Here is a 22162-nt window from a genome sequence, read left to right as displayed (position 1 = left end):
AAAATTCTGGAAAGGATTTACAACTAAAGCTGTCTAAACTATTGTTGTTTTGCATAGTAAGTAGCTGATTCATATTAGAATGAAATAACTAACACTGAGTATGCAATGGCTTTTAAATTGAATCTAAATTCAGTCTGTCATATTATTTTTTTCATTCCAGGTGCTTATCTTCTTACATTAAAAGATACCTTTTTTGATCGAGCCAAAGCCTGTCAAATTATTGCATCTATTCTGGTTGGCAAGGATGAAAAGGTCAAAGTTCGCCTTCCACCCCCAGCAATTCTGAAGGTGTGTCAAACTATTTTTTTCATGTTACTAAGATTTTCTTTATTGTGTGTTCTTGACCCATAGTGATGCTACATGAATCTTTAAACTCCTTAAGTTTTAAATCAAAGGTACTTTATAAAGAAGAACTATGAATGTTGCAGCCTCTTTCAGAAATGAAATGACAGCAGCATCTTGGAGGATTTTTGCCTTTTCTAGTTAGGATGGGGAACATGACAGTAAGAGGGAGCAGTAGTGCATGTTTCTCTGAGTGCATGCACATACCCTGGTCTAAAGGATAACCATTCAGCGCCCAGGAGGTTCAAATCTTTGAAAGAGGATGTTTTTCAAAGGAATGCCACTATGCATTTCTACCAGTATGATTCTCTGTAGACGTGTTCTGTATATCTTGCAATTTTACAATTAAATTCCTGCTTGCTCTTTTTCTATAGTCGTAGCATGAACTTGTAGTCTTTATTCTTATCCTTCTCTTTCTCTCAGCCTGTAACACTCTGGACAGGAAAACAGGTTTTCAGCCTCATCCTCAAACCCAGTGATGATTGTCCTGTAAAAGCCAACCTACGAACCAAGGGCAAACAGTATTGTGGCAAAGGGGAGGACCTGTGCTACAATGATTCTTGTGAGTGATGCTTCTAAAGCCATGTTTTGCAAGTCGTCAAAAGAAATCTCAGAAATTATTGAGCTTCCTGTAGGCAATGAAGCCATACTTTACATAAGTGTTCTTGAAATGAAAAATGAAATCTTGAAGTTTTTCTCAACAGTTGAAGTCTATTTTCTTAAACAGAAAGAAAAGTTTTGTATGATGCTCAGTTTGTCATGATGCTAACTTACTGTTTGAAGGTGAGAGCGAGGAAAGCAAAGCTTAGGAAGTGGTTGTTCAGAGGGCAAGTGAAAAAATTTAGTCTCTTGATGAGGGGTACTAATGCAGGGATTAGAAGTCAAACACTGTAAAGAGTTAGGATATGCAGGGAAGATAAATCCCTAGGATATCAAACCATCCATGTCCTTCCAGTTAGGGATGTCAGTGGCAGATGGGATGCAAAAAGCACCATGGTTGAAAAGGCTGTAGAGGAAGACTTTTCTTAGAATTAATTTAACATTCATGTGATGACTGTTGGAAAGGAACTTGAGCAGGCAGGCTTAGGTTGGTTCCTTGCTGCTCACGAGTGTAAGTTAAGGAACCATTGATTTGCACTAATTCTGTCATGCAATGTTGCCTCAAGGAAGAATTTCCCAGTTAGCACTCAGGTCCTCTCTACAGATGACTGACTGGTTTCTGCAGATGAAAGGAACACTCTGTGCTATGGAGTTGGTTGTAAACATGGTGGAGCAATTTTTTTAAGGCTCTAAATATTGTAGGACAAAAGGCCACAAAGTAATCCTGCTCACACCCCTCACACACATAAGACATTGTCTTTATTTCACAGTCTATTAATTTCAGAAAATATGGGAAGAGTCCATTTTTCTGAGTTTAACAGGAGCACATGATGTTGAAAACTTGCAGATTTTGTTGTTGGCTGTTCTCAGTTCTCTGAAAAAAATGCATTTCTGCAGACACAGTAATTCTGAAAGTTCTCTGCAAATTCTCAAAAGTCTCAAGAAAACCTGGGTCATGTTTGGATTTGATGTAATAAGTGATAGAGCAGTGACTTGTGCTTCAAGAAGATGACACCTAAATTCACATTGAAAATATTGAGCATGGACACAGCTTTTATTTAAAAATTCCCTCCATAAGTGATTACTAATGGGTGGTGAGTGTTTTAGAGAACTGGTGAATTCTTTTTGCCTTTTCATTTCTAGATGTCACAATTCAAAATAGTGAGTTAATGAGTGGCAGTATGGACAAAGGAACACTGGGGTCAGGATCCAAGAACAACATCTTCTACATCTTGCTGAGAGACTGGGGCCAGGTGGAAGCTGCAGATGCCATGTCACGTCTGGCCAGACTTGCTCCAGTCTATCTTTGTAAGTATATTTCCTTGTAAAATAGTACTTCAATACAGAAATAGAGAGCAAGCAAGATTTTTGTTTCAAATGTGACATTCTATGCTTTTAAAAAAGTAGGCTTGTTTTGAAGGTGGGAGTCAGTGAAACAATTATTATTGTGTTTATCAAGTGCCTGTGATGGTCACATGATGGGAGGCAAAATTGAAAGTTCCCAATAATATTTCCTGGGTTTAATTTGTTTATATGAGATTGAACTATAATTTTTTTTTTTCTTTTTAATAATAGCTAATCGTGGCTTTTCAATTGGAATTGGTGATGTAACGCCTGGGCAGGGTCTGCTAAAAGCTAAGTATGAGCTCCTGAATGCTGGCTATAAGAAATGTGATGAGTATATTGAAGCTCTGAACACTGGCAAGCTACAGCAGCAGCCTGGTTGTACTGCTGAAGAGACACTAGAGGTAAAATTTTTAATTAAATTCACTCTCCATTTGGAGTAGAGGCTTCACAAATACATTCTTGTACATTGAAAGTCTGTGGTTGTCTTCTGAAACCTTAAAATACAAGCAAATACAGTCCCTAGGCATGTAACTTGAGTTGAGTCTGTACAGGCTTTGGATGTTTGTATGCATCTAAAAAAGCTAGCTTAACACAGATCAACTGAAATCCTCCAGGGTGTATTGGGGTGATACTGGAGAATAAAATTACACAGGTAGTTGGAATGAGTTATTTACATTGATCAAGATTTTTGTGGTTATCTTCTATGCAGCACTGTGTGACTTAGAGCTTAGTGCAATGCTCAATTTAGCTGATGTTTCTGATGCTGATAAGAGATTGTCATGTTCTTGGATACCCCTGTCTTATCCAAACAAAGACATTTTCTTCAGCAAACTGGAAGTTAGGCAAGCTGATATTTAAAATTGTCTTACCTGAAGCAACAACTGGGTTTCTTTGTCTTCACTGCGTTTTGCATTTCCTTTTACTATTGAGGGTGTTGCTGGGAGTGATAGAGTTCTGTTTGTGTGTTTTTTAGCAAATTCTGAACCTCTGAAATGCTGTATTTCAGGCTTTAATCCTTAAAGAACTGTCTGTTATCAGAGATCATGCTGGCAGTGCCTGTCTCAGAGAACTGGACAAGAGCAACAGTCCCCTGATCATGGCTCTCTGTGGTTCTAAAGGTAAGGACAGCTGAACTTGGCATGTAGGTTGCTCACTCCTTCAGTTATGTCAAACTTTGTTCTTCCATCTTTATAGCTTGTTTTATACTGTCAGTTGTGCAAGTTCATGCCATAGCTGTTTCGAGTGGTTCAGTAAGTACAGCTTGGGTATAGTTAGTTAAAATCAGGTAGATGTTCTGATATTCTTATGTCTTGATTTTTAGTACAAGTTGCAAAATATCTTAAGACTTAGTAATTAATCAGTTAAAAGTTTTCAGTTGTGTTGCTACTTGAAGTATTTACATCACATAGGAAAATCAACAGTAAATGATACATTCAGAATTGGATCTAACATTTTGTAGAATCATGGAATTATTTGGAAGGGACTTGAACATCATCTAGTTCCAACCCCCCTGCTGTGGGTTAGGACACCTTCTAGCAGACCAGGATGGGGCATCCACAGCTTCTCTGAGCAACCAGTTCCAGTGCCTCACCACCCTTGTAAAAAAGAGTTTCTTCCTAAAGTCTAATCTAAACCTGCCCTCTGACAGTTTGAAATCACTCTCCCTGTTCTATCCCTACATGCCCTTGTGTAAAGTCCCTCTGTGTCTTTCTTGTAGCCCCTCTTTAGGGACTGGAAGGTGCTATAAGGTCTCAAATTCTTGTGTGAGTCTTCATTTGTTTCCTTTAAGAATTTGAAGAAGTCACTCTTGCCTTTTTTAGCTGTCTAGTAAATTTTTTAATTTTATTTTTAACAACATATCACTGTGGGGCTTTTTGACGAAAGCCTCACAGTGACATGTTGTGTTCTAAAAAAATACTGAAATCTAAGACAAAAAGAATATATTAAGTGTATAATTTTTGTGGGGGTGATGGGGGGGCATTGTTTGCAAACATATTCAGCAAATAAAATTTCTGAGTTAGTGACTTAATTCTCTGGGACTTAATTTATTCTCGGGGTCCTGGTAGACTCAACCCTTTATGAAAAATATTGTTGAAGTATGTTTATTGAAGAGGATGGGAGCCAAATAAAGGCCTGAATGTCTATGACTCAAAGGAAAAAAAATGAAAAATGTTGGCTGTATCATACACTTAGGTGCATAAATGCACTTAAGAGTTTGCATAAATCCTGAAATTACCAGGGCGAGTAACAGAAAAGCTTCTCTAACTCTTGTGGTTCTGTTTTGCTGAGCAGTTATGAGGCTAAATAATTCACCTTCATGGAAGTGAAGATAGCCCTTCACTCACAAATGAGGAATATGCTTCTTCCCTGATGAGCTTTCTTTTCCTTTGTCTTTTCAGGCTCCTTCATTAACATATCCCAGATGATTGCTTGTGTAGGGCAGCAGGCTATCAGTGGGTCCCGTGTTCCTGATGGGTTTGAGAACAGGTCTTTGCCTCACTTCGAGAAGCATTCTAAGGTAATTCTGGGTGTTTACAACAGACTGTGAAGCCAAGTGAAACAAGTTTGCTTAAGCCATTTTGAGGAGAATGCATGATGAAACATGTTGCCATGATATGCTGAAGGACAAGGATCATATATGGTCAATGTCAAATGTTTTGTGTGGTTTGGGAGTTATCAACAGTGCTCTGAGTTGCCGTAGGATGTCCAGTTAGCTTTACTTCTTACAACTAAGCCTTGCTTTGACCTTTCTAATTTAGTAGAATTCAAGTGAGGTGATGATACAATTTTGGTTCTCTTGAGAGTCCTAAAAATAATTAGTTAAAAGTTTCTCACTGGTATTATGTCTGACTGCACAAATGCTTTCCAGAAAAACTGCTGAATATGTTGGTGTCTTTATGAACAGGTGAGAGCATGCCAGATCAATCATTCTGGTTTTTCTCTTTTTCCACCAGGATAGGTACCACGGGTTACTCTGTTTCATGTTTTGGTCCTACATGAAGCAATAGTGACTCTCATGCACTTGTTAATAGAATCCAGTGAGATTAATTTCTTTTAAGTGCTGTTTGAAATTTAAACTTCTGAGTTCTGTAACATACTGAATAAGTAGAAAAGGAAACAATACTTAATGGTTTAGATGGGAAAATAAAATGTAGCTCCAGCTTTTTTTCTGATTTAGAAAGCATAACGTGTTGTTAAATAACAAAAAGTGATTTTTGACTTGAAGGGATGCCTGTGTAAATTTCATTGGCAGGAGTTTTCCTCAGGGGTGAGGGCAAACCATTCCAAAAAATTTATTCTATTCATATCTCCAGTTGCCTTTTTCCTAGCTTCCTTAGTCTTCAGCAAATATCTTTGCACTACTATAGCAAAATGAACATTCTTAATTGCGGTTTCAATTTTTGCAAGCTTAATGGAAGCGTTGGTCTAGTGTTCGGAAGGAATAGCTGGAAATCTGACAAGGAGGAAGGAGCAACTCTGGTGAACAGTTTGGAAGAATTAGGCAAGGATTGCTGAAACCTTTATTCAGGCCTAAAATACGGATATGGAACTTGAGAGTTCAGCAGAGCTGAGGTCATTGTCCTGTGTTGGTGGGGGTATTGGCTAACTTGCAGAAAGCATTTCAAATACATGCACCTTGTCTTTCTGTAACATACAGAACATACATTGCATTTTAACTGTGTTTTTCCCACTCTTCCCTGCAGCTCCCTGCAGCAAAAGGCTTTGTTGCCAACAGCTTCTATTCTGGGTTGACTCCCACAGAATTCTTTTTCCACACAATGGCTGGTCGAGAAGGTCTGGTGGATACAGCTGTAAAAACAGCTGAAACTGGGTATATGCAGGTAACTGTCAGCAGAGTGAGGGTTTTATCAGTCTTCAAAGATGTGGCTATTTCTCTTGTGCATGTTGAGGTGATGGATCAGGGAGAAGTGCAAACCTTGTGTGTTTTCAATGTAAACAGAGTAATTTACACTGTGAAATGCATGGGTTGGTCTATTCTCCAGGAGATGTGGAGTTTGTAATTGAGACCTCAGCTAGTGGTACAATAACATGCTTGTATTAAGCTGTTTCCTCCTGAATATGGGTAAAAGTCCTTGTTCTGTGCAATTGTTGAGGACTACTTTCTGTGTACTGTGTTCCTGAACCTGATGGGAGTGATGACAGAAATGCAGCTAAAGCTCCCTTTCACTGTCTGCTCTCTAGGTAAGAGGGACCTTGGCCATATAGGCTTACACTGGTTCTGTAAGATTCTAGTGTCTTTGGCTATAAATAGATGTCCTTCCAACAAAGCTTCTTGCTTTGATGTGCAGTCTTAAGATTTCTGTTCCAACATTTAAGTAGTATGTGAATTATAGCCCTCTTCCCAGTGTAAAAGAGAGCAGAAAAGCCAAGATGAATTAGGACTGGGAACACATTCCAAGATAGACAATTAACTGTGCAAAGACAGAAAAAAACACCTTTTGGGGTTGGTGACTAATTAGACCATTTGTCTCCAAAACTAATGGAATAATCTTGGCATGTGTGCAGGTATTTACATATATATATGTATAAATATAATAAGCAATCTGCAAAATATTTTTCCTCTTCAACTTTCTTCCTATATCAATTAATTGTAGCACTTGGACTTTGAAATATAAAAAAAAATCTTAGCATTTATTTTATCCTACCTTTTTTCTCACCAGTGAGAAAAAAAATACCAATTCATAGTCTAGTTTAGGTGATCTAATTTGCTTTCATGGAACATTAAAATCCATCTTTCAAGTAGAAATGTTTTTAACCTAAAATGTTTGATATCATGCTTTCTTTTGGGGAACACAAAGCAATATGGTGGTTAAGGGATTTCCCAATATAAGGAGTTAATTTAGGAGAAGCAGATAACGCAGATACAAAAATGGCTTTGGCAGGTGACCTCTTTGTTTTTTCTCAGTGAAAACAATCATTGAATGGTTCTGCTTTCATACACAAAAAGTATTGTATCCCTTGAGAAATAAATCTGCTTGGAAGAATGACTGTTATGTCAAAAAAACCCACCCAAATAAATCCCTCAAACTACAATAGGTTTTTGCAGCTTAGCCTTAAGACATTAGCTTTTCTATATAATGGAATTGTAAATGTGGAGTATTGTGTTGTTGCATGAAATTTTATTGACTTGAATGTTCTGTGGAATGTACAGTAAGGCCTGAGGGGTAATACATGATTTTAAGTAGGTTTTCATGCTTGCTCATCACTGTGTCAGATTTATTTCTCAAGTCTGGTTTCTATACTTCTTGTATTGCAAATCAACAGCTATTTTTAAAAAGATCTGTTTTACTTACCTTGTACTTTTTTTTCCTTTCAGAGACGTCTGGTAAAATCCCTTGAAGATCTTTGCTCACAATATGATTTAACAGTCAGAAGTTCTACTGGTGACATTATACAGTTTATTTATGGAGGAGATGGCTTGGATCCTGCAGCTATGGAAGGGAAGGATGAACCACTGGAGTTCAAGAGAGTTCTAGACAATATCAGGGTAAGGATTGCTGAAATCCTTATTCAAAGTGTGAAAATACTGTTAACCATGGAGAAGAAAGTAGTAAATAATGGGGAAATTTTTTTTCACTGGAAGTATTTACTTTCAAACTGCCTTTTTTTGAATGGTCCTGGTCAGTCTAAGGGTAATAGAGATTTTTTTCCAGTGGAACAGCAATTTGTCTGCAGAGACCAAACCATGTATAATCTGTGACAAGTAAAATTTCTTTCTGTGCTTGAGCATAGTTTTGTGGCCTGTTATCCAGCTCAGTAGATAATTACTACAGGCTTATTTGGGCACTAGTTTGATACATTGCACAGATTAATTCTCTATTAAATCAAGACATGGATGTTCCTTGAGTTCAACTGGCAGGTGGTTGTTCAATAATATTGTCATGTTTGAAGACTTGTGTTGTTCAGTTTTGGTGTTGTGGTTGGTTGCTGTGTTGTGACCCCCTTTCCCCAGAAAAACGCCTTTTGCTGAAGTAACTGTTTAGATTTCTGTAATATGGGTGTAAAAAATGGCTAGAACTAGAAATGTCTGGGTGTATACCTTCAGATTTGCTGAAATAAGGAAGAGTGCATGTGGCCCTTCTTTCCCCAGTAGTCTGATATATAGTGTAGTAAACCAAAACCAACCAAAAAAAAACCCATTAAACAAACTACAAAAAGACACAACCAGAAATAAAAAATGCTGTTATTCAGTTCTACCTAAGTGTGTTCTGTATCTTTTCAATGGAGTTTTTGTGCATGTGCTGTCTGTGGCTAAGTCCTGTTTTTTCCTGTGAAGGCTGTCTATCCGTGCCGCAGTGAACCAGCCCTCAGCAAAAATGAATTGGTGTTAACATCTGAGTCTATCATGAAGAAGAATGAATTTCTTTGCTGCCAAGACAGTTTTCTGCAGGTAATTATCACACTTCCTTATCACACTGTGATTAACTTTTCCTTAGGATTTAAGCACAGGACTTTAGCCTGTCTGGAGACGACTTACATGGCTTTTAAGGGTGAGTGAAAGTTCACATGGCTGCTTTTACTTTGAATTGTAAAATTCAATCTGTTTGAAAGAGCACTGGGCAATTATAATATTTATGAGAGCAGCCACTCTCAAGACTTGCTTGAGAATCACTGATCAAAGCTGTAGAATTAACCTGCCTGTAGACTTAAACTTACATCTATATAAAGCTGTTAGCTTGATGAACCTTCTGATTACTGACAGTGATGAGAAAAAATTCATTTCATGACCTGTATTTGAAGGGTTTCTTTTTAATAGATCAGAGTGTTTCAGAGCACAAGGTAAACCTGAGTTGCACTTCCATTGTTAGAGTCAAATTATATCCGTATTTGAAATATGCTGTAAATCTCAACTGCAAGTCTGAAGGAAGAGAAATCAAATAATTTAATAATAGAGTTGGTGGATAAAGCTGGTTTTGACGTATACGTATTTTAAATCATTTAATGAAAATTTAAATAATTGTTATTAATTTCAGAAGCATAGATATGGTTACATCACCTTAGTGATAATTAGCTGAAGATTTTTTTAAATTTTAGATAGTTACATTTTCTTCTTTCCTTTTTTTTTGTTCATCCTTGAAGACATTAACTGAGACAGGTTATGAAAAATATAATGAGGTAACCGTAGCATGTGTGTGCACTGTGTGAGCATTAATGTTAGTGCTTTTTAGCTAGAGATGTGTGTATAGTGCTAAAGTAATTGATTAGCATATATACATTATTGCTTGCTAAATTATGACATAGGTGTTCATCACAATTATTTAACTTAATGTGAATACTGTGACATGTTAATTAATAACCATTGCTAAATTCAAGGATTTTGAGGAAGCTTTCTTTCAGTACTTGATTCTTCTTCCTAAAAGTCATTCATTTAGTCTCTAGGGATATGAGTATGTTTTTCTGGTGTTTTCCTTTCCCTTCCTCCACTTTTCTATTGCAGAGCAGAGATGCTTCTTAGTGCTGTTATTTTAGCCAGAGGTTCCTGTAATGGGCTTATCCACTCCAGTCTAGAAAACAATGTCTCTAAAGAGCCAAAAAAGAGTCATTTTTCTGTGCTTTTTTTTGAGATGATGGAATAAAAATGCTGTGAATGTGTTGCAAACACAGAAGAAGCTCAGTACATAGGCAGTCAGTGCTGCCCTGTGCAGAGTTGGCCACTGGGTGTGCCTGAAGTGGAGCAGATTGTGCTGAATCTCATGGCACTGTCTGTGCCATTGTGCATTCCAGTGGCTTCTTCACTGCAAGGATTGCCATGCCAGCAATGCTTCTGTATGTCAGTGACCCCACTAACCTGGCTGCTGGGACACCTGCTGCAAACCCTGAACTGCCCTTTTGCCTGGACAGCAAGGAGGAGCTGGCAAGGCCTGTTTGGTGCCTCTTTGTTCATCTGGTCTAGACTAAGGCTTCATGGATTCAGAAGTTGTAAAAAAAATCACTCTGGAAGTTACATAGCTGTGCTCATAGAGTACAGTGTTGCACTAAAGATTATAAATCCAGAGAGACAGAGCTAGGCTCAGCAAAGTGTGAGCTACATTTTCATTCCATTTGTAGCAAAAATTAATCCATAGTTTGGATAAACTGCCAACATATATTTGAAAGCTGAGAAGAATAAGTAATTTCCTCTTTTAGGTCTTCTGCATGAATAAAAATTTGACAATAAAAATAAGTTTTTAGAGGTTTATCTTCTACCTTTTTTGACTCTGGTCTATGGAAATAACATATAATTTGATTACCTTAGTGAGAATTATATGTAATAACTGATGTATTGTGTTGGAGTTGTTTGGATTTTTTAAGTACTTTGGAACTCAGGCACTGTCAAAGAGGAAAAGTCTTCTGCAAGTCCTGCAACATTGCTTTTTTTATGCATGTGTAATGAAAAGATTAAACTCTCTAATTCCATATTACTGCCTAAACATTTACTTTAGGAAAAAAATCACATTATAAGTTTATTGCAAATATGTTGGGGTCAAAAGCCTTTGAAATGTCCCAGTATACTTGTGAATAATGCTACTTATTGCATGGCAGAAAAAAGGGGCAAAAACATAAGAATACATACTGTCATCCATGTGGGGAAGAGACTTTGGAGCATCCATTCCAGCACCACTTCTGTTGCCTGTTCTTCCTCTTGAACTCAGTTCTGGTACTCACAGAAAAAAATGTACTTTCTGGAAATACCTTGAATGTCCATAAGAATGTTATTTTTGAGGGAGAATTCTGTTAGAATGTAATAGAAATGTTTTCATAATGTTTCCATGAACTCAGCTGTGGAAAAAACAAATGGCAGTCCCTCAGATAAGCACTCATTTTTGCAAGTAATTGTCAGTGCTTAGCTGACTGTGCTGGTTGCAAGGAGTCCAGTACCAAGTGCAGAACAGGCGATGCTGTGTAACCATCACTCTGTTTGTTAGGTAAGACTAAAGGGGTAGAAAAGGTTTAAAAGGACTCTCAAAAAATCCAAGTGTTTGTTTCTCTATAGAGGCTTTCCTAAATCATGGTTGAAATAGATGGGAAGGATTTCCTCTTGGTTTTTGTTTATATTTTGGTTTTGATAACCTTGTGTGATGGTCATGACTTGCACCAAGTCCATGTTTGTGGAAGAGTTTATTCATGGATCTCACATTTCATGACTTGTAGTGTATATGTGTGCGTCCAATGTGTAATGACCAAATAATCTTTTATAGAATAAATGTTGGATATTTTTCTAACAGTATTGTTTCAGTTTATGCTCCAGTAAAGACTATTACAACTTCTTTTGGGTAAGCCTGGTAAGAGAGTGAAAGGTCTATGTAGTATGACCTCTTAAATGCAATTTTCTTCAAGACCTCTCCACAGCTTAGAGGAGTTATTTGAATCATATTAGGTAATCATATTATATACATGTATATAATAGTTTTGAGCTTTTTTCTCTCAAAGAAAGTGCACCTTAAATCTCTGAGATGTATCCAGCAGATATACTTCATATACTTGTTCTCTTGCCATAGACTTTCCATTTTGACTATTTTGAATAGTGAGGGTTGAGTGAGAATGTATTTGTGTCAGTATTGCCAAAAAATAAGGATTCTGAGTTGGTGTTTTTTGAGTTTTTAAATCACTTTGAGTAAGTGGTGGGTAGGAAGGGTCAACCCAAGTCAGCTATCTTCACCTGTCAGTGTGTGCTCAGGAAGGATGCTTTTATTCAGCATGGACCACAGTCCTCATGTGCTGCTACTGGTTTGTTGCTACACCCAAGTGGATCTGGATTGCTAAACTCTAATGTATGTGTTTGTCTGAATTTTGATGTTCTTCTCTTCATACTATGCATTATTAATTTATTTTAAATATTTGGAGCTTAAAGTAAATAACTTATTGTTCAAGACTTCAATATGGACATCACGTCTTTGCTTACTGTGGTTTTGCTGTGATTTCAGGAAATTAAAAAATTCATCAAAGGTGTTTCTGAGAAGATAAAAAAAACTAGGGACAAGTATGGAATTAATGACAATGGCACAACAGAGGTAAATAATTTCAGTGGGGTAATGATGTAATTCTTTTCCATTTTCATAAGTTGTTGTTTTTCCAACTATTCCATTCTCTTTTCAGCCAAGAGTTTTATATCAGTTGGATAGGATTACTCCAACACAACTAGAGAAGTTTCTAGAGACTTGTAGAGACAAATACATGAGGTGAGTATTTACCCTGCTGTGTTCTCAGTGCTGCTGTTTTGTTGGTAACATCTGGGTGTATTTTGCTGTTTTTACTGTATGCATGTTGGTTCTGTTGTGAATGCAGTAGAAAGAATTAGAAACAATTGGCTCCAATGACATAAACATTGCAAGACAAAGGTGGGATGCAAAGAACAAGCATCACTGTCTGTGGGTGGGCTTGTTAAAGCGGTCTTGCACACAAGTTCTAGAGATCTAATCTAGGTGGGATTTTTATGTTTGTCTTGAGTCAAAATCAGATCCTTTCATTAACAAACTTTGGTATCCTTTTACATTGTAAAAAATGTTTTATGTTTCATTTTATGTTCCTTGGGCATGTAAAGCTACCTGCTTGTTTTAAGCACCTTCCTTCTGAAGTAACAGTAATCATACCAACAAGCAGTTTTAGCATTTAACTACTCATTACTTGTACCCACAGACTGTGTTTTGACAGCAGATTCTGGTAAAAGCCAAAAGTGATACGATTCAGAGTAAGGGAGGATATTGTTTAAACACTTCACATTCTTACACCCACTGCCAGACATGTTTCCTTCCTCCCCCTCTTGCAGGAGGTTTTTTAATACCTTCAATGAGTCCATGCAGAACCAAGTCTAAGTAGATGAGTGTCAAATTCAAATCAATCTTGATAGCTATTCTTAATCTACACAATCTGAGGAGTTATATCACACTTGATTCTTAAAATGTTCTTTGATCTCTTATGCCCTCATAGGATCCTTTTGTTTGTTATTCTTGGCTTCTACCAAGATAATGCTGGTGTGGATGCTCTAATCTCTTTATCCATTGAGATTTATTTCATTTCCTTAGACTTTTTGATTTGGACATTCACATGCAGCCATGAGTGATCTCTCCTTTTGTTGCCTACCTGCATCAGTTGTTTCCAAATGTTTTATTCTCTTAGAAAATTCATGTATATATTAAATTCTTAACTATTTTAAAGCAATTACCAGTTTTTTGCTTTCCCTTATTAGGAGTACTTGTTTACGTTTGTCTTAAGTGTTTTTAGATGTGAATTATCACTTTTACTGTAATAAGTAAATGTTAGCATATGGTATTTCCGTGAAGGGAGAATGCTGGATCTAGTGCTTGATGCTTAGGAGGAGGAAGACAAGCATTTTGTAATCTATAATGGAAGTTATACTGAATCTGTGGAATGCTTATATGATAGGGCATCTTCTTGCTTTGTAGGAGATCAGTCTTAAAGTATTGGTGGCCTTTTAAGCTCTCTCTTGTTTTTTTTTACTAAAATATGTTAACAAACTTCTCAAATATCTACCAGAATAGTTTCTGTTGCTATTTCCTTAGGATCTTATGTCTTATTCAGTTCCTTATCTCCTTCTATTTCTTTTTTAATTAGGGCACAGATGGAGCCTGGTTCTGCAGTAGGAGCTCTTTGTGCCCAGAGCATTGGTGAGCCTGGCACACAGATGACTCTGAAGACTTTCCATTTTGCTGGTGTTGCTTCAATGAACATTACTTTGGGTGTGCCAAGAATCAAAGAAATCATTAATGCTTCAAAGGCTATAAGGTACAAATGTTGTTTTGATCTCTTGAGTTTTTTTTCCTTTGCCCAAGTGAAACCTGATGGGTAAATTTGCAATACATGATAGCATTTCCCTGTCTTGAGGAATATACTAGACACCATTCAATGCAAATATTTAAGCAACAAAAATCTGATGTCTGCCCAACTGTGATACTTAAGCCCACAGAGCAAATCAAATAAAGTGATTATTTAAGTATAATATTTCCTTAGACTTCTCACCAATTGTCGAGTGCTCTGGTGCTTAGCAGTACTTGAAGCATACCTATTTCTAGGTGTGCATGAAGCCACGCTTAAATATTACTAGAATAACATATGCCATGAAAGCAGTCACTAGTACTTGTGTGTTTGCTTGTTTTTACCAGCCTGAAGTAACTGAACAGTAATTTTTCTTAAATACACCTGAGGAAGCTGTAGATCTCTTTATCTTACTAAATACTACTCTAGATAAGAGAGGCTGGAATTCAAGTTGCCATCTCTATTCTAGCTGAGCAATTTATTACTACCTGGTTTTTCATGTGTGTGTGTTTATTCTTGTAGCACCCCTATTATAACAGCACAGTTGGACAAAGATGATGATCCTGATTTTGCCCGTCTGGTTAAAGGAAGAATTGAGAAAACTTTGTTAGGAGAGGTAAGAAAATTGTATTATTGCTAATGCTTTAAATGTATGCCTTAGCCAATTGCAATGCAATTACCAATGGCACTTTTAGCCATTTATTCATTCTAATTGTTTCGTCCTTGTCTCTTAAAGATTTCTGAATATATTGAGGAAGTGTTTCTTCCAGATGACTGTTTCATCCTAGTGAAGCTGTCTTTAGAGCGCATTAGGCTGCTGAGATTAGAGGTGAGTTGTTCAGTTCTTACACAGATTATACCCTTGGATACGTTACAAAGGGTGTCCTAATCCTGAGTCAGTAATCACACCAGGGGAAGCTAAAAAAAAGGAAGTGAATGAGTGAATGATAGATGTTGTGTGGCTACATTTAATCTGGAAGGGTCTCTGGTATTTTTTCCTTGCCAAGTCGATAATTTCCCCTTTATTTGGAAGCGAGAGAACATACATTGGTGTTTTGCTAAACACAGGGGTGCCATTTCTGTCCATTGGTTAATGTACAGGCTGGTACCCTCAGCATAGGATACTATTTCATGTGATTTATAAGACTAATTTAGAAGCGACTATTTGAGGATTTTTTTCCCTACATTTTTCCTTTTTATGATCTGTTGAAAGATGCCTCAATTTCTTTGAGCATGTTGATACCTGCTGTGATAACCCTGATGTCTGCTGGCTGCCTTTTGGCACAGGTGAATGCCGAGACTGTGCGCTACTCGATTTGCGTCTCCAAGCTCAGAGTGAAGCCTGGGGATGTTGCTGTGCATGGAGAAGCAGTTGTGTGTGTGACCCCTCGTGAAAATAGCAAGAGTTCCATGTATTATGTCTTGCAGTCCCTCAAGGAAGACCTACCAAAGGTAAAAGCCAAGGCTGTCTGATGCTTTTGTGGAAGGTAATCAGTAGTAATAATTTTCCATGGTGGCAAGATGCAATAGTTCTTGTCAGTATTGACAGTGATGATAGGCTGGGTTGGTAGCTCTTAGATTGTGATGGTACTGCCTTGCTGTTGAAACTAAGCCATCCTTTACTAATACTTGTAAGTAAAATGGAAGCTTTGATATTTTCTTTACAACATTTATTGAAGCATTCCAAGTGCAGCAGTTGTATGAAATAGTTACATCTGCTTTCAGCTGTATCTAAAATTGAACCACATGACACTATCTGTCATTTTTTCAGCTTACTGTGAAGAGACTCGCTACTCTGGATTTTAAAAACAGAGATAAGGGAACCTTTATTGTTAGCAATTTGCCCTTTGGTTTGTATGGGTCTGCCACCATTCAGACACACAAACCAGAGTGTGGGCATGTCTGACATACAATATAAAATGTAGCTAGTGAGTAAGGTTTGTACTACAGTGTGTCAGTTTTGCACTAATGTATTTAAGAGCAAGAAATCTTACTCATACGTGTTTTGAGTGAGACCTTCTCAATGGGTTTGAATGCTGGAAATGTTACCCTTATATACTGTGTTACTGCATACATCAAAGTTACTAGGGCTTTTTTGTTTTCTGAAGGTTGTAGTGCAAGGCATACCAGAGGTTTCCCGAGCTGTCATTCATGTTGATGAACAAAGTGGAAAGGAAAAATACAAGCTTCTGGTTGAAGGTGATAATCTACGAGCTGTTATGGCTACTCATGGAGTGAAAGGAACAAAAACATCCTCTAACAACACTTATGAGGTAATGTCTAAATGAGTGCTGTGGGGTTTTCCCTGTAGCATCTTTATTACAAGTGTTTGCTTGTGCTCAGATGCAGCACTTGTAATGGAATGAAGCCTGATTCTACTAATAGATGTCAGAATGCATTAACACAAGAGAATAATTCAGTGGCAGCACTGTTCACCACAAAGAAGCTGTTTCTATAAATATTTTTCAAATGGAGAAGTTTAAAAGAGTAGCCATAGAAATGGACTATCAGTATGCTATCAGATGGTATTTATTCCAGGAATGTACTTGCTCCAAACACGTGGTTCTTCATGTGTGTAACATGGAACAATCATGTAACAATCTCTTGTGTAGGTAGAGAAAACTCTGGGAATTGAAGCTGCTCGGACAACCATTATCAATGAGATTCAGTACACGATGGTGAACCATGGCATGAGCATTGACAGGAGACATGTCATGTTATTGTCTGATCTAATGACTTACAAGGTTTGTACTATGGTTTTTCTAAGTGTTACGTTGCCCTGTTTAAACAAATTAATTTTATAATGTTTGAGAAGGGTGGGTGAGCACAGGAGATCGAAATTCATTCTGGGCTTAAAGAATTCAAAGTTGAGCTGACCTAATACTGTTATTTGTGTTTTACACAAAATGCTTAATTACTCTAGTTCTTTGGGAGAGGGTGGATCTATTTTGACTGGAAACAAATTGATATAATGAGTAGGGAATGATAATTTCATAATTTAAAATAAGAATCCTAAACATGATGGTGTGAAAAACAACTGTTTGGGTAGCCATGCGTGCAGTTTAAGGCTTGCTGTGCAGAAAGCCCCACGAGGAGTGGTTTGTAACAGCTGCACCATATGTGAGGCAAAGGATACAGACATTACACATAGAATCAGCTGACATGAACAGTCCTACTCAACGTGTTAGTACAAAATCATCTGCTCTTTACTGATTGATTTTTTTCTTTCACATCCAGTATGGTTTTTAGAGTTGAGTACACTTAGTGAAGTAAGATTTTGCAATTTGCCTGCCAGAGTGCAAGGGTTTAATTTGGATGAAATGGATGGAGTTCTGATTTGTTCCCAAACTGCAGAGCTTTTTGTACTGAGCAGCAGCAGTCCCCAGGGCTGTGACCCTGTGAAGCTGCAGCACAGCAGTAGAAAAGGGCATCAGAGTGCCATGTTTTAAACTTGGTAGGCTCCTACCATGCATTCTTTTGCCTGAACTTCTGACTTAGGCTTCAATGTGCAATCTGATATAATCAGGATGTTTCTAAGAAGTAAGAAACAAAGAAGTCAAGCGAGTTTAGAAAGCTAATTACCTTTTTTTCTGGAGAGTGAAAAAATGAAGATTTAGCATCTTCTGTGTTCTCCTGGCAGCTGAAGTCAGATTTAGCTGTAGATAATAGGCAGTAGATTCAGCATAGTGCTCTCAGACCCCACTGAAGTTTGTAGCTCAGCAGCCAGTTTATAATGGTGGAGTTTTTTTTCATGGCCATGTTTCTTTCCATGTGTTCAATACTCAAGATCTATTCAAGAGCTATTAGCCATTTATACCAACTTCTATTGTATATGAAGTATGATTTTTGTTTTATTCATATTCATGTAAATATTCAATATTCATTACTACCAAACTATTAACCTTCAGGATGTTCAACTGTGAATCAGTGTATTATGACAATACTGTATTGTAGATAGTGTATTTATTTATTTACTCAGGCTTACTCTTTGGGTTTTTCCATCAATCAAGGGTGAAGTTCTGGGCATTACCAGGTTTGGACTGGCAAAAATGAAGGAAAGTGTGTTGATGCTGGCTTCTTTTGAAAAGACTGCAGACCATCTCTTTGATGCTGCCTACTTTGGACAGAAGGATTCTGTTTGTGGTAGGTATTGCAAAGTCTGTTACAGTTTGTGGTCCTTACCCAGCATCTGTAAAACCTCTTCAGAGCATTGGAGTTCTGTCTTTGTTAAGCTTCCTGTTCAGTTGGTATGTCAAAAACTTCAGGCTAAGTTCAGGCTTGAGGCTAATTCATTCTAGAAGTCCTGGAAGTTTGTTGTGTTTCTGTACCTCTCATCTCAGACTGAGATCTTGAAGTCAGTTGGATATTCGCTGGATGTTTCTTGAAGTAGACTTTGAGTAATTTGGTTTTATTTCTCACCCTAGATCTCAGTGAAATACCAGGAAATTTGTCTCACTATCAATACTTCTGGTTTTCCAATTGTGAAAGTTTGTTTATCTTCAACACCTGGGGCTGTTGAATCAATCTAGTACCTCACTCAGTATTTAGGTTTCATTTTCATTCCTGCTAAGTAGGGGGACAGGTACATCTCAGCCTAGCTGAAGATTATACTCTTACCTGATTGCTTAGGTCATTTAGCACTTGTACCTAGAAATAAGCAGAAGGGCCAAGTTTTTCACATCTTCATTTAGTTCTAATCAAAATAGATTAATATTGTGGGTCGTTGGTTTTTTAATCAGAAGTCTTGTTTATCAGTATTCACTTCATTAACAGCAGACAAGATACTTGTGTCAGAAATTTCTTTTTAAATGTATCTGTTCCTGAGTTTTAAATTTAAGTACATTAGCAGCCACTGAATCATCTTAGTGAGTTCATGAAAGAATCTGCTAAATTTTGAAAATATATGGCTACATATGCTCAAGTGCATGCATGCCCACATACATACAGCAAACAGAAAACCCAGTCAATGAGTTCTGGCATTCTGTTTGTCTCTTTCTTTTGTATTTTTGCCATGTGGTCAAATATTTGGAATTGAAATAATTTTGGGTTTTTGTAATGCCTTTGCCCCCATTCTTTTCAGATATTCTTCTCCTTTAAGCTACATGTATTTTGGGACTGAATTTTTAAAAAGTCTAATAGGTTAAATGGAGAAAAGAAGTAAAGCAGGTTTCACTCTTTGCAAAATCTGTTTATGCAATACCTACTGTCCTGGAGCTGAACTGGGAGTTTCTGGGTACTAACAAAATAAAGAAATATGCATGTGTTATGCAAAAGTTAATTATATATACCTGTGTGTATATCTTGGTGGTCTTAGTGTAGCCAGTTTCAAACAGTGCTCTGTGCACAGTATTTTCTGAATCTTCATTTGTATACATTCAAATTGTGAATCAAGTCAGAATTTTAAGCTAGTTTATTTCATCCTCTCTGTATTCAAATGTACAGCTATTTATTGTTACCTTCTTAAACATTTTTGTGAAGGACAATTGAGTTATACTCCTGAGAACACACAAAAATGTCATTTAGATCATAACAGCATGCTGAGAGAGAAACACTGATATCTGAGAGCTTGCTTTGAGTGTGGAATGTTCTTTAGAAAAGTCATGCACATTGGTAGATCTGGAATATAAATGTATCAGCACGTTGCAGTGGAAAGGTTATAACCATCAAAAATCGTTGGGACAGACTCAATCTTTCACATCAAAACAAGCACTTTTTGAGTGGTGAAAATGCCAGGAGTGTCACAGCTCAAGTAGTTCTGTGCCTTTCTCACTGGAACTTGGGGAGGTTTCAAGGGAACCCTGCCAAGTTTGACTGAAGCCTTAGCACTGAGTCAGAGAATGAACATGAAGTAAGTTTGCCTTACATCTTCTGCTAGGAGTACTGCATGGGACCTGTCTTCTCAAAAAACAAACCTTCTGAAGGGCTTTCATTACTGGGGAAGATGTTCAGGTTAGGTTGAGTTTTTCCTGTAGAATTTAACACTGTTAAGTAACATATATCTTAAGTAATGTACTGGTCTGATGACCATGACATTTTACTTTGGCCAGTGAAGAGGCCTTGGTCCTTACCTGTGAAGTTGAACCATTTGCCCATTCTGTTTTGTAGGTAACACAAAACAGAATGGGCAAATGAAAGTAGTTTTGTAAATCCTTACTGTTCAAATGTTCACTGTGTTTGTTTTCTTTTTTCCCTAGGTGTTTCTGAGTGCATCATCATGGGAATTCCAATGAATATTGGAACAGGTCTCTTTAAACTGTTACACAAAGCGGACAAAGAATCAACCCCTCCCAGGCGGCCTCTGATATTTGATCATAATGAATTTCATATTCCCATTATTACATAGCACTTGGACAGAAAACAAGATAGCAAACCAAGAAATAGTCAGCAAACATTATTTAAATTAAGTAAAGTGTATTATTGGTTCTGTGTGTCTCATAGGGAATTGATAAGTGAAATTATATCAAAAGAATTGCCCAAATGTTCACCACCTGTGGTTAGTACTGACCCTGAAAGAGAGAGTGCACCAGAGAGTAGAAACAAATTTAAAGTGGTTTTCACCTGATGACATTTTCTTTTTCATGTGACAGTGTTAGCGTTTGCGGTTACCCACAGTGGCTACAAGCTGTTATTAACTCAATATTTATTTAATGTATATTCAGATTTTATTAAAAAACAAAATGAGATTTGCAAGAGAGTTCTGTGAGCTTGCCCAGAATGCTTTTGGAAATGTTCTTTCAGCGGGAGCTGCAGAGATCAGTCTACAGCTTTTAAGAACAGAAACTTCAGAAAGCTGGAACTTAGCGTGTGATTAATTCATCGTGAGTTCAGGAGCACTGTTCAAAGTGTTTGAAATCCTTTTCTTTGCTTTTGGTAGCTTTAATGAGTTTTTCTTTATCCCAAGTTATTATCCAGTAAATTATTGTCGTCCCCAGGATTCTGTTTTGGGACCATATCTCCAAGAAGCTGTACTTCATGGATGCTACTAAATTCTGAGAAGACTGTTGTAAGAATATTGCAATTTAGAGATAGTTTTTCATATGACAGCAACTGTCTTAACTGCTGGAATCAGTAACTTAGAGCAGTCCTAGTTTTGGGAAGGTTTCCTAATTGAGCAGGATCATTGAGCAACCTACTTTAGTCTATTATATAGAGTAGAAACTGAACAGATGCTCTTTTTATGCATTGCCATGAAATAATTTGAAAGTATTTATAGCTGTAGTCCACTGAAGCAGTCATCAGAATGAATACGATCTCAAATAATTTCAGTGTAGTATGTTTAAATTTATTGTGGTGCTATGGAGGGAAAGTACAGTAGTGTTCTCTCAGCAGTGTTTGGATACTCAGTGTGCTCATGACATGGGTCAAAGTTGAAGAGAAATAAGTAAAGAAAAAAGTTGAAGTTGTCCCCTCATGAAGAAAAAGCAGGCTGCTGAGTATTCTAGCATTTGAAAATGAACAAGTTTTGCTGCAGTTTGTCTTTATGTCCACCAAAAGTGTAAGGCTACATTCAGAGACTGTAAATCTATTGGTTTAAGTCTTCAGGTCCCACTGTGTCTGTTTTTTAATTCATCCTCCATGCAGACAAGATCTCATATGAAATCCAACACAGCTATTCTCAAATTATTTTGTGTTTTTGGTGTGATGCTAAGATCTACGTTTGTCTTGATTTTGGCAGGGTGAAAATGGAGAAGGCAGTGCATTTATTATCTGCTCTAAAAGTTACATATATTTTGCTATCTCTGTTTTAGCAATAGGAATTTCAGAATAAGTTCAAGTTTTCTTTGTGATCTCAGTGAGATTGCCACTTACTCATTTGTCTATTTCTTTGTCAAGATGTAAATTTAACATGGGTAAAGGCTTCATGGAGCGAAAGCCCATAAACCTTTCCTGTGGTTAAGTATCAGGGGATTTCTCAGGGGAGATTCTACTGATAGTGCTTGACATTTTTGTGAATAAAGATTCTTTTCAAGGTCTAAATGGGTGGAGTTTGTACTGGAACAAATAACCACATCTTTCCTTTTTCCAATTTTTAATTGGTTGGGTTTTTTATTTGGTTGGTTTTGATTTTTGGGTTTGGTTGCTTTGGGGGGATTTTTGG

At 37.2% G+C, this 22162-nt stretch overlaps 1 protein-coding gene across 2 annotated transcripts in view; it reads left to right on the top strand.

Annotated features, from left to right (window-relative positions):
• Positions 1-21851, top strand: part of POLR3A (RNA polymerase III subunit A) — a 33320-nt gene extending 11469 nt beyond the window's left edge. Inside the window, exons 13-32 of one of the 2 annotated variants that reach the window (XM_054637808.2) lie at positions 161-288; positions 766-904; positions 2086-2250; positions 2518-2690; positions 3296-3407; positions 4689-4807; positions 5994-6131; positions 7628-7798; positions 8588-8701; positions 9391-9426; positions 12216-12302; positions 12388-12470; positions 13864-14034; positions 14587-14680; positions 14801-14893; positions 15352-15516; positions 16173-16337; positions 16677-16808; positions 18075-18207; positions 20259-21851. In XM_054637808.2, coding sequence (XP_054493783.2) covers positions 161-288; positions 766-904; positions 2086-2250; positions 2518-2690; positions 3296-3407; positions 4689-4807; positions 5994-6131; positions 7628-7798; positions 8588-8701; positions 9391-9426; positions 12216-12302; positions 12388-12470; positions 13864-14034; positions 14587-14680; positions 14801-14893; positions 15352-15516; positions 16173-16337; positions 16677-16808; positions 18075-18207; positions 20259-20407 — 2567 coding nt within the window. In that variant the 3' untranslated portion in view covers positions 20408-21851. The remainder of the gene's footprint in view (positions 1-160; positions 289-765; positions 905-2085; positions 2251-2517; positions 2691-3295; positions 3408-4688; positions 4808-5993; positions 6132-7627; positions 7799-8587; positions 8702-9390; positions 9427-12215; positions 12303-12387; positions 12471-13863; positions 14035-14586; positions 14681-14800; positions 14894-15351; positions 15517-16172; positions 16338-16676; positions 16809-18074; positions 18208-20258) is intronic. The other variant, XM_054637809.2, reaches the window with a different exon arrangement.
• The last annotated feature ends 311 nt before the right edge of the window (positions 21852-22162 follow it).

Source organism: Agelaius phoeniceus, chromosome 9, assembly GCF_051311805.1.
Source record: "Agelaius phoeniceus isolate bAgePho1 chromosome 9, bAgePho1.hap1, whole genome shotgun sequence".
NCBI classification, from domain to species: domain Eukaryota; kingdom Metazoa; phylum Chordata; class Aves; order Passeriformes; family Icteridae; genus Agelaius; species Agelaius phoeniceus.
The sequence above is the reverse complement of the archived record's forward strand: the minus strand, read 5'-3'. Positions and strand labels throughout refer to the sequence as shown.